Source organism: Chiloscyllium punctatum, chromosome 2, assembly GCF_047496795.1.
Source record: "Chiloscyllium punctatum isolate Juve2018m chromosome 2, sChiPun1.3, whole genome shotgun sequence".
Taxonomy (NCBI): domain Eukaryota; kingdom Metazoa; phylum Chordata; class Chondrichthyes; order Orectolobiformes; family Hemiscylliidae; genus Chiloscyllium; species Chiloscyllium punctatum.
In genome coordinates this window covers 12,576,431-12,589,473 of record NC_092740.1, presented here as the reverse complement: position 1 = coordinate 12,589,473, position 13,043 = coordinate 12,576,431, and the positions used below count along the sequence as shown (strand labels likewise).

Genomic DNA, 13,043 nt, shown 5'->3' with positions numbered 1-13,043 from the left:
CTAGGTCATGGAAAAAGAATGTGGACGAAGACAGTGAGTCTCCGCTTCCAGAAACTGGAATGATGGGCTGAATGGTCGTCTTCTGTGCTATCTGAATTTATTTGTCCTTACCTACACTTCCCTCCCCTATCCCAAATAAATATGGGCTAGAATGCAACAATGGTTTTCTCTATTTTTTAGGGCATCAGCACGGTCCTTACTTTCTCGTCAGAGGCGGGAGTCTTGCGTCCGTGTCAGTGCATCGTTGGTGTTGCTTGGCATTGGCCTTTATTTTGGATTCCACGTTTTAAGCTATGGCAGCCTGGAGTCTCCCGGGAAAGGCAGCAGTGCCAATGATGCAAAGGCTCATCGTCACCAGGGCGACAAAGTAGCTCCCGATCACCACCATGAACATGGAGTTTATCACCATGCCGCTGTGATTTCTGATTCAGGTCAGTGGAGAGTTTCCACACTCTTCAATTTCAAACCGATTCTGCTCACTTCTTTCTCGTTCATACTGGCTCCCATGACCTGAGTATCTCTCAGGCTATGACCCCACAGTGAAGGCCAATGGACCAAAAGAGGCTCAGGCTTTGCAGGGGGTGACGGTTACTTTTGAGGAAAGGTTGGATGTAGGCTTACCTTGTCCATTGGATTTTAGACAGATGAGATTGAAACACGTAAGACCCTGAGCAAAATTGACAGGATAAGTGCAGAAGGGGTGTCTCCCCTTGTGGGAGAGACTAGACTTCGGGGATACAGTTTGAAAATAAGGGGTCTTCAATTTAAGATTGAGAGGAGGAGTTTTTTTTTCTCAAGGGTCCTGGGTCTTTGGAAGTCACTTGCCCAGAGAGTGGTGGAGATGACATCACTGTCATTTTCAGGCAGAGGTAGGTAGATTCTTGGCCTAACCAGGAAGTCAAACATGATCAGGGTAGGTGAGAATGTGGAATCGAAGACACGGTCAAGAAAAACGAGTACCCAATAAACGCAATCAGCCGATTCCTCAGAAACAAACCCCAACCAGCAGACGCATGCAACCAAAAACTATAACCACATTAACTTACATTGAAGACATATCAGAATGACTTCCAGACTACTCAGACCCCTTGGCATCAGCCCACAATCCTAAACAGCAACTAATGAACCTAAAGGATCCAAAGTTTGTGTGAAGATTTGTAGCTCGGGTGCTCGTTGTTGTGGTTGTGTTCGCCGAGCTGGGATTTTGTGTTGCAGACATTTCGTCTCGTGTCTAGGTGACATCCTCAGTGCTTGGGAGCGTCCTGTGAAGCGCTTCTGTGATCTTTTCTCCGGCATTTGTAGTGGTTTGAATCTGCCGCTTCCGGTTGTCAACTCCAGCTGTCCGTTGCAGTGGCCGGTATATTGGGTCCATGTTGATGTGCTTGTTGATTGAATCAGTGGAGAGTGCCATGCCTATAGGAATTCCCTGGCTGTTCAAACCACTATAAATGCCGGAGAAAAGATCACAGAAGCGATTCACAAGAGGCTCCCAAGCACTGAGGATGTCACCTAGACAGGGGACGAAACGTCTGCAACACAAATTCCCAGCTCGGCGAACACAACCACAACAACCTAAAGGATCCATTAGCTACTACCAACAAACTAATGTCTTTTTACAAGATACCACATGAGAACTGTTTAAAAAAAAACTACATTGGATAAACAAGCAGGAAACTTGCCATCAGGATGAATGAACAACTAGCCACCAAAAGACACAACCCACTATCACTAGTTTCCGTACATACAGGCAAAGAAAGACACCACTTTGACTAGGACAACACACACACATTCTAGGACAGGTGAAACAAGGACACACACGAGAATTCTTATAGGTGTGACATTCTAACCAGAACTCCGACAATAAACACAATCCCAGATACCTTCCCTTGAAAATAAAACTGGAAATGACATCACCCACTTTAAGAAAGCAAGACCTGTAAATAGAGAGGCGGGACATACCATCAGCACTTCACCGGAGGCTCTCAGTAATGATATTGCCTAGTTATGGTGACAAAACATCTGAAGACAAACCTTCCAGCTCAGTGAGCTAACTGACATACTACCATCAACCTGAGCTACAAATCTTGTCAAAAAACAATAAGTCATTATTTTATTGAATAAAAGAGGGGTGAACTAGCTTAGCCCTGCTCCTACCTTTGTATGTTTATATAGTTTTTTTAAGATTAGATTAGATTACATTACAGTGTGGAAACAGGCCCTTCGGCCCAATAAGTCCATACCAATTCGCCGAAGCACAACCCACCCATACCCCTACGTTTACCCCTTACCTAACACTACGGGCAATTTAGCATGGCCAATTCACCTGACCTGCACATCTTTGGAGTGTGGGAGGAAACCGGAGCACCCGGAGGAAACCCACGCAGACACGGGGAGAACGTGCAAACTCCACACAGTCAGTTGCCTGAGGTTCTGCTGGCTGAAATTAGTGAATGAGTGAGTTTGCTTTGAGGCTTTTTAAAAAAAAAAGTTCTTGGTGTGTTCCTGCTGTCATCTTCCACATCTTCCCCATACAGATCATCTCTGGGTTAATAGATCACTGGTGAGGAGTTGCAAAGTCTGTAACTCTGTCAAAAGTCCTTGATTAAAGCCATTAAGCCAGCAAAACCTCGAGTAATTAATCTGCAGAACCATGAAATTGAATTACTTACAGTTTTGAGCACCCTGACAGTTGGTTCACTTCAGTGTGTTTGTTTCAGTTTTAGTTTTGCTGAATGAGCACATTATTATGACACCTCAACTCTAAAGCGTGACAGGATGTACACATACATTTTTTGCACTCTGACAATATTTAATATATAGATCTATAATGTACAAAACACCATCTTCTGTTACATAATGTACATTATATGAAGAAGGTAAAAAGGGTTTAACTCTAAGCACCAGTCGTGTAGACTTAGTTGCATTTCTCCTGAAAATAGGAGATTAATGGAAGCTCTAATTGAGGTATTTAAAAGGATGATGGGAATTGGAAAGGTAAATAAAGATAAACCTTTTTTTCTGCTGTTAGAATCATAAGTCAGGCAACATAATCCTAAAATTGGCGTTTGACCATTCAGTGTAATGCCAGCATACACTTTTTCACGCAAAAGGTAATGCATATCTGAAAGTGTTTGTGAAAAGACTTTAGATCGTCATGGTCAGTTGGAGCTTTCAAGACTAGATAGTTGAATGAAGGCATTGCCAATATGGAGCAGTGGTAGGGGGAGGGGAGATGGTTTGGACAGCCAATAAATAATGGAGATTCTGGACTAAACCTGTTCACTAGTTCTCCAAGTATGTGACTCAGAAGGTCTTTCTCATCATCACACGTTCATGAACAATCCAGGCATTCAATGAAGATATTGAAGAAATATTTAGATGAGCGCTTGAAACACCATAACATACATGTTGTCAAGTCATGGAAAATGGGTTTAGAATTGCTGCATTATTCCTAACCTTTGACTAGTTGAGTTTTTTGTAAATGTTAACCCAAAGATGTTGAAAGTGGAGGATTCAGTGATGATTACACCATTAAATGTAAAGGGGTTGTGGTGAGATTGTCTCTTATTGGAGATGATCATTGCCTGACATTTGTGTGCCTTAATGTTACTTGCCACTTGTTAGCCCATGCTTGGATATTGTCCAGGTTTTGCCACATTTGAACATGGACTGCTTCAGTATCTGAGGAGCCATGGATGGTGCTAAACATTGTGCAATCATTAGCAAATATCACCAATCTGACCTTAGGATGGATAGAAGGTCTTTAATGAGGTGACTGAAGATGGTTGGGCTGAGGACACAATCCTGAAGAACTCCTGCAGAGGGGCCCTGGAGCTGACACAACTGCCGTCCACCAACCATGACCATCTTCCTATGTGCCAGGTATGACTCCAGCCAGGGGATAAATTGACACCGCCCCCCCCCCCCCCCATCCCGATACCCATCAATTCCAATTTTGCTCGGGCTCCTTGATGCCACACTTGGTTGAATGTGTCTTTGATATCCGGGGCTGTCACTCTTACCTCACTTCTGGAATCCAGCCCTTTGTGTCCATGTTTAAACCAAGGCTGTAATGAGGTCAGGAGCTGAGTGACCCTGGCAGAACCCAAACTGGGTATCGCTGCTTGATAGCACAGTTGATACATATTCCATCACTTTACTGATGATCAAGAGTAGACGAATGGGGCAGTAATTAGCTGGGTTGGGTTTGTCCTGTTTTTTGTGTACAGGTTATATCTATACACAGTTTTCCAAATTGTCAGGTAGATGTCAGTGTTGTAACTATACTGGCACAGCTTGTCTAGGAGATTGGCAGGTTCCGGAGCACAAGCCCTCAGTACTGTTCCTGGAATGTCGTCAGGCCCATTAGCCTTTGTATGATCAGTGCCTTAACAGTTTCCTATGTTGCACCTCCCACATGGGGTGTTTTAACTCTATATTTAGCAAACAAACAGCAAGTCAACTCGTAATAGTAATAAACGATAGTATTTATTCATTTAACACAACTAATATTATAAAAACAAAATACTTAATAAGCTAACAATTTACACGATAAAGCTAATGCTCTATCTTGTATTCTAATGCAACTCTGGATGATCATAACCCACCACACTAGATCTAGGCCTTGATCCATGTGGCAATGATCGTCTGGTCGTCTTCTCCCAGTAGTCCAAGGAGTGTCTTCTGTACTCGGTGGTTGGTCTTGCATTACTACCACCACCACCACCACCTCCAGCCCCCTCCCCCCCGAGGGTGGTATGGTGGCGATTCTTATACCTAGAAGTCTTTATGCTGTTTTCGGAGGGTCTTTGATGTCCATCAATAGATCGATCAGGGTTCGATCACGCTGATCGATTGGACTCCACCAGGCATTGACATGTCGATGGTATCCATTCCTGGACGTGTTGGGGCCAGTAGGTCAAGTAGCCCTTTCCATGTAAGGATGTGAGGTGTCTCTTCGTCTGGTAAACAACTCAATGCTTCCGATTGTCCTGGGGATGGCATTCAGGTGAATTCTATTCATTTCGAAAAATTGTATTGTCTGCAGCTGCTGAGTCAATTGTGTACTCAATTGTGTACAATTGTGTACTCAATTCGAAGAATTCTCCTTCGAATCCTTCCACTTCCTCCAGACCAAAGGGGTAGCCATGGGCACACGTATGGGCCCCAGCTATGCCTGTCTCTTTGTTGGCTACGTAGAGCAGTTGATCTTCCGTAATTACACCGGCACCACTCCCCACCTCTTCCTCCGCTACATTGATGACTGCATTGGTGCCATCTCATGCTCCCACGCGGAGTTGAGCAATTCATCAACTTCACCAACACATTCCACCCTCATCTTAAATTTACCTGGACCATCTCTGACACCTCCCTCCCCTTCCTGGACCTCTCCATCTCCATTAATGATGACCAACTTGACACTGACATTTTTTACAAACCCACCGACTCCCACAGCTACCTGGATTACACCTCTTCCCACCCTACCTCTTGCAAAAATGCCATCCCGTATTCCCAATTCCTCCGCCTCCGCCGTATCTGCTCCCAGGAGGACCAGTTCCACCACAGAACTCACCAGATGGCCTCCTTCTTTAGAGGCTGCAATTTCCCTTCCCACGTGGTTAAAGATGCCCTCCAACGCATCTCGTCCACATCCCGCACCTCTTCCCTCAGACCCCACCCCTCCAACCGTAACAAGGACAGAATGCCCCTGGTACTCACCTTCCACCCTACCAACCTTCGCATAAACCAAATCAACCGCCGACATTTCCACCGCCGACATTTCCACCACCTCCAAAAAGACCCCACCACCAGGGATATATTTCCCTCCCCACCTTCCGCAAAGACCGTTCCCTCCATGATTACCTGGTTAGGTCCACGCCCCCCTACGACCCACCCTCCCATCCTGGCACCTTCCCCTGCCACCGCAGGAACTGCAAAACCTGTGCCCACACCTCCTCCCTCACCTCCATCCAAGGCCCTCAAGGAGCCTTCCACATCTATCAAAGTTTTACCTGCACATCCACCAATATCATTTATTGTATCCGTTGCTCCCGATGCGGTCTCCTCTACATTGGGGAGACTGGGCGCCTCCTAGCAGAGCGCTTTAGGGAACATCTCCGGGACACCCGCACCAATTAACCACTCTGCCCTGTGGCCCAACGTTTCAACTCCCCCTCCCACTCTGCTGAGGACATGGAGGTCCTGGGCCTCCTTCACCGCCGCTCCCTCACCACCAGATGCCTGGAGGAAGAACGCCTCATCTTCCGCCTCGGAACACTTCAACCCCAGGGCATCATTGTGGACTTCAACAGTTTCCTCATTTCTCCTTCCCCCACCTCACCCTAATTCCAAACTTCCAGCTCAGCACTGTCCCCATGACTTGTCCTACCTGCCTATTTTCTTTTCCACCTATCCGCTCCACCCTCCTCTCTGACCTATCACCCTCAACCCTCCCCCATTCACCCATTGTACTCCATGCTACTTTCTCCCCACCCCCACCCTCCTCTAGCTTATCTCTCCACACTTCAGGCTCACTGCCTTTATTCCTGATGAAGGGCTTTTGCCCAAAACGTTGATTTTACTGCTCCTCGAATGCTGCCTGAACTGCTGTGCTCTTCCAGCACCACTAATCCAGAATCTAGTTTCCAGCATCTGCAGTCATTGTTTTTACCCTCAATTGTGTACTGTCTGTCTGTAGCTGCAGCCTGTCTGGATTCTGCAGCTTGTTTATTGTGAAGTCTTTGAGCACTGTCACTTTTGGCCAAGGCTTGTCTCATTTATTGTTCATTTATTCATAAGTCCATCATTTTGGGCGGCCTGTCCGGCCACACTTGATATTACGTGGAATGAATCGAGGTAGCTGAAGGCTGGGAGGAGGCCAAGATTGATCATCCACTTCGCACTTCTGGCTGAAGATTGTTGCGAAAGCTTCAGCCTACATTTTGCACTTGTGTTAGATTCTTCCATTACTGAGGATGGGGATATTTGTGGAACCTCCTCCTCCACTGAGTTGCTCAATTGTTCGTTGCCATTCATAACTGGATGTGGCAAAGCTTAGGTCTGATCAGTTGGTTGTGGTCATTCTCAATGTGAAGGTGGGACTTGTCTCCACAAGGACTACGCAGTGGTCGTTCTTACCGATACTGTCACAGACAGATGCATCTGCAGCTGGCAGATTGGTAAGGGTGTGGTCAACGTGTTCTTTCCTCTTGTTGGTTCCCTTGCCACCTCCTTTAGGACCCATCCAGCTCAATCAGCAGTACTGCTGCCAAGCTGCTACTGGTGGTGCACACTGAAATCCCCCACTCAGAGTACACGTTGTGCCCTTGCCAACCTCAGTGCTTCCTCCAACTGTTGTTCAAAATGGAGGATTACGGACTCATCAGTCAAGGGAGGATGGCATATGTTAGTAAGCAGGAGGATTCCTTGCCCATGTTTAACCTGAAGCCATGAGACCTCATTTTGAGGACTCCCAGAGCAACTCTCTCCTGACTGTACACCACTGTGCCACCACTTCTGAGTCTGACCTGACAGGGCATATCCAGGAATGGTGGTGCCTGGGACATTGTCTGTAAGGTATGATTCTGTGAGACATGACTTGGTCAAGCTGTTTCTTGACCACTCTGAGACAGCTGTTCCAATTTTGGCACGAGCTCCCAGATGTTAGTGAAGAGGATTTTGCAGGCTGATATGGCTGTTTCCACCATTGTCTTTTCCGATGCCTCGGTTGATGCCAGGTGGTCTGTCTCTTCTCACTACTTTGTTGAGACATCGTAGCAATTGATACAACTGAATGAGAGGGTGGTTTGTTTTTCAGGGGACAGTTGAGGGTCAGCCATATTGCTGAGTGTCTGGAGTCACATGTAGGCCAGACCAGGTGAGGAAGGTAGATTTCCTTCCCTGAAGAACATTAGTGAGCCAGTTTTTCTGACAATTAATAATAGTTTCATGATCATCAATATATACATGATTTATTCCAGATATTTATAATTTAATTTAAATTCCACCACCTGCTGTGTTTGGGTTCAAACCCAGGTCCTCAGAACATCAGCTGATTTTCTGGGTTAATAGTTTGACAATAATACCACTAGGTCATTGCCCCTCGTAAATCTGATCTGTCTCTAGCCTTTCCTGCCCTCCTCTTATTTTTCCCCTTAGATTCTTAATTGACAAAGGAGTCAATCTATCTCTGCCTTAAAACAAATATTCACTGTCTTCACTGCCCTCTGGGGAAGAGGCTTTCAGAGACTTGTGTCTGTCTAAACGATTGAACCTTGATCCCACTTTTCTGCCCCCAAGTCTTCTGTTTCCAATTTTGAAAATACTGAGCAGGCAGGGTCTTTGTTAAGACTGGGCTTCATATATCACGATCGTTTGAAGAATAGGATACGTGGAACTAGCAAATAAGTGGCAGGGCTTTAACTGAATGCCAAAAACAATCTGTATTTTTTTTGATCAAAAAGGAGCGCAGGGTTATAGGGAACAGGAAAGAAGAGTTAAGGCTGCAGTAAGATCAATCATGATTTTATTGAATGTTAAAGCAGGCTTGATGGGCCGATTGGCCTACTCCTGCTCCTATTTCTTCTGGCCAGAGGGGTTTTAGATTAGATTTAGATTCCCCACAGTGTGGAAACAGGACCTTCGGCCCAAAAAGTCCGCACCGACCTGCCGAAGAGCAACCCACCCAGACCCATTCCCCTAACTAATGCATCTAACACTACAGGCAATTTAGCATGGCCAATTCACCTGACCTGCGCATCTTTGGACTGTGGGAGGAAACTGGAGTACCCAAAGGAAACCCACGCAGACATGGGGAAAAATGTGCAAACTCCACACAGACAGTTGCCTGAGGTGGGAATTGAACCTGGGTCTCTGGCACTGTGTGGCAGCAGTGCTAACCATTGAGCCACCATGCTGCCCATCTTGCAAGACTGAAATGACAGTGGGGTCTATCAGGACTGAAATTTGAGTGGTAGTGCTGAAGACTCCGTTTTGCAGTGGGCAGCAGTGATGTAGTTACTGGATTAGTGGTGCTGGAAGAGCACAGCAGTTCAGGCAGCATCCAATGAGCAGCGAAATCGACGTTTCGGGCAAAAGCCCTTCATCAGGAATGATGAAGGGCTTTTGCCCGAAACGTCGATTTCACTGCTCGTTGGATGCTGCCTGAACTGCTGTGCTCTTCCAGCACCACCAATCCAGTATTTGCTTTCCACATCTGCAGTCATTGTTTTTACCAGCAGTGATGTAGTGTTAATGTCACCGGTCTCATTGTCCAGACCCCGGACTAATGTTCTGGAAGCAGGGGTATGGGTCCCACTGTGGCATATAAATTCAGATTTCACTATAAGAGACCAAATGTTTTATTGTGGGGACTACAAACTGAAATGGGCGTTGGACAATATAACTAAACAAACATTCAGAGCCTACAAATAGAAATCATCCCTCCCTCCCTCTTGGACGCTATCTGGGAAAGCAGCATAAAAACCAAGGAAGCTTTGGAGAGAGAATTCAAAACAAGAGAAAAAACCTAAGTCAAACTGATCAAGTATGAAATCAAAGAAAGTCTATCAACCCACAGACAATAGTGTATTATCATTGCTCAAACCAAAAAGACTGTGGAAAAAAACTTTCCATCTGTTGTCTGGACATGTGATATTTCAAACTTTGTTTACATTAATATATATGTTAATACGTTTGAAGGGGTATCGTGATAATTTCACAAAAAGATTAACAATCCTTTCTTTTTCTTATGTTACAGTTAACTGTTATAATAAATAGTTATTTTCTGTTACTAATGAAACACGATGCTTTTGTCCTGAGTAGCAATCAGTCAGGCAAGTCTTGGTGATCTCATTTGTCATATATTTTTTGGAATTGGCATTACTTACTTAATTGGAATTAAGTGATAAATTCAATAGAAGTACTTAATTAAAATTTAGATTAGATTAGATTACTTACGGTGTAGAAACAGGCCCTTCGGCCCAACAAGTCCACACCGCCCCACCGAAGCGCAACCCACCCATACCCCTACATTTACCCCTTACCTAACACTACGGGCAACTTAGCATGGCCAATCCACCTGACCTGCATATCTTTGGACTGTGGGAGGAAACCGGAGCACCCGGAGGAAACCCACGCAGACACTGGGAGAACGTGCAAACTCCACACAGTCAGTCGCCTGAGGCGGGAATTGAACCCGGGTCTCTGGCACTGTGAGGCAGCCGTGCTAACCACTGTGCCACCGTGCTGCCCACCAGTGTTAGGCCAGTGGCGACTACATAATCACTGTCGATTATCAAAATGAAATCTAGTTCACTCATGGGGAAGGGAAGGGAATCTGCCAACCTTACCTCATCTAGTCTCCACGTGACCCTACACCCACAGTAGTGTGCTGATTTTTAACTTCCCTTTGGAGAAATTAAGGATGGACAATAGATGTTGGCTGAGACAGCAATGCCCACATCCCATGAATTAACTTAGAAAAAAAGTCTGCGTGGAGAGGACAGTGAAGCTCAGTAGAGAATCCTTACATTGATATAGCACCTTTCGCATTCCCAGGAAGTCCTAAAGCATTTGCTACCCCTTAAAATCCCAGTGAAGTGTAGCTACTATTGCAGTATTGAACATATGGTAGGCAAACTATGCACAGCAAGCTCCCATATATAGCAGTGAGTTAACGAGCAGATAATCTGCCTTCAGTGGTCCTGATTAAAGGATAAATCTTGTCCAGCACCCCTTACTGACTACTTGCCTTTGAAATAGAGCCACAATTGTTACAGAGAAGTAAGAGGCCATTTGGCCTATCATGCCTGTGCCAGTTCTGTTACCTAATGCCAATCTCCTGCCTCTTCTCCATATCCCTGCACACCACTTCCAATGCTGCCATGGAATAGCACCCTGGGATATCTGCAGCCTGACTGAGGGAGCAGCAGTCATCTTGCAAGTTCTCTCAGTGCTGCATTGGTAGTGTCAGCTAAAAATGGGTGAGGGTTCCAGACGAAGTGAACAAAAGTAGCAGGTCTGATTTCTATGGAAAGTTCTCAGAAGAATGTCCTAAAAAATATTAGTGCAGCTCTTCAGGAGTAAGCTTATCAAGGAGCACTTTAAGAGATTGTGTTTTAGTGAAACCAGGGTCAAAGCCAATAAAACAGGCTGGAGAAAAGATAATTGTGAGAAGATAATAAATAAGACAAGAAGTAGCAATTCTGTGCTGTGAAGCTTGGCTTTTCAATATGCCTGTTACTCATCAGTGAAGGCTGAAGCTGTGAAAATTTCCTGAAATGATGACAAATGAATCACCAGGTAGCTAATGAGTTGGAATGTGCCTGCCAGTCTGCTTAAGGTCCACGAGCATTCTTGATTATTACTAATGTCACATGGCTGCCCATTAGGATGTGTGTTAAATGTTGTGTAGTGATCAATCCAGTATGGGAAGCACAAAAGCACTTTTTTTTTGTGCTACCCCATCTCTTGATGTCTTGTGAAGCAAAAGAGGTGTTTGCAGTTAGTGACATGTGATCCCACAAAATCATTTGAAGTCGCCTCCTCAGGTCTACAGGTTAACATTCAGACCCACACAGTGCATCTGACCGAAACCTGGACTCAAAAAGACTACAATGACTTTATGCAACTCTGTGAGCCTTTCCAGATCCCAGTCCCTCAAGCTCATCAGCCAAATTTTATTCATTCATTCACTGGCTTGATCAGCATTGATTGCCCAGAGGGCAGCGTATTGCTGTGGGTCTGGACTTGTGTGTGAGACAGACCAGAGAACAACAGCAAATTTCCTTCTCTAAATCTCATTAGTAAACCAAATAGGTTTTTCTGACAATTGACTTCTAGTTCCAGATTTTTATCCACCTCACAATCCGCCATCTGCCAAGACAGCATTCGAACCTGGGTCTTCAGAACAAATCTGGATTGATTACCTAGTGATAATACCACCCAGGGAGCTCCCAAACCTGGATGTATTGCTGAAGGTTCATCACATAACATCCTCCAACTGCTCAACCCAGTTGAGTAGCATCTTTCAGTCTTTCTTGAACAATATTATATATAATGGAAATGAAAAATAGACCATTTCTCATGCTGTGCTGTTCTGTGGCAGTGAGCTGGAGATTAAGCATCTTTCATTGCTGGAGATTCCAATAATGTGATCTATTGATTAGTTTGTAGGTGGTATAGTTATTATTGCAATCACTCCCTGCCAACCTCTTCTGTTTACTGTCTCCTTCAGGTCATAAATTCTAACTTGCAATAATGGTTATTTCTGGAATGCTCAGCGGTGAGCACTATACTAATTGAATGCCATCTGTTTCTTTCCTACACCATGAAGAAATCTGCTCCAGCTTTGCGAAGGAGATCCTGATTGAAGGTGGGAATGCAGTCGATGCTGGAGTTGCAGCAATGCTGTGTTTGGGAGTGGTGCATCCACACAGTACCGGAATAGGTCCGTGAGACTCAAGGGCACTGATAATGGGCAATGTGGAGTTTCTGTTTCAGGGAGGGTGTGGTGGGGGTCCTGCCTGTGCATGGATTTAGAGATACTTACTGTCTGAGCCAGTGAATTCCTCGATGCCTCTCTGATAACAAACCTCAATATATCTACTCCTTAAGAGTTGTAGAGATGTACAACATGGAAACAGACCCTTCGGTCCAAATCGCCCATGCCGACCACATATCCTAAATTAATGTAGTCCCATTTGCCAGCATTTGGCCCATATCCCTCAAAACTGTTTCTCTTCACCTTCCCATTCAGATGCCTTTTAAATGTAATTGTATCAGCCTCCATCACTTCCTCTGGCAGTTCATTCCACACACACACACCACCCTCTGCATCCAAGTGTTGCCCCTTAAGTCCCTTTTAAATCTTTCCCCTCTCACCCTAAACCCATGCCCTCTGGTTCTGAACTCTTCGACTTCAGGGAAAAGACCTTGTCTAGTTACCCTAACCATGCCCCTCATGAATTTATAAGGTCACCTCTCAGCCTCTGAAGCTACAGGGAAAACAGCCCTAGTCTATTCAACCTCTCCCTATAGCTCAA

At 45.2% G+C, this 13,043-nt stretch overlaps 1 protein-coding gene across 1 annotated transcript in view; it reads left to right on the top strand.

The window, feature by feature from the left end:
- The window catches only part of ggt6 (gamma-glutamyltransferase 6), a 71,215-nt gene that overhangs the window by 47,366 nt on the left and 10,806 nt on the right, over window positions 1-13,043 (top strand). Inside the window, exons 2-3 of the mRNA XM_072591719.1 lie at window positions 181-431; window positions 12,335-12,448. Coding sequence (XP_072447820.1) covers window positions 181-431; window positions 12,335-12,448 — 365 coding nt within the window. The remainder of the gene's footprint in view (window positions 1-180; window positions 432-12,334; window positions 12,449-13,043) is intronic.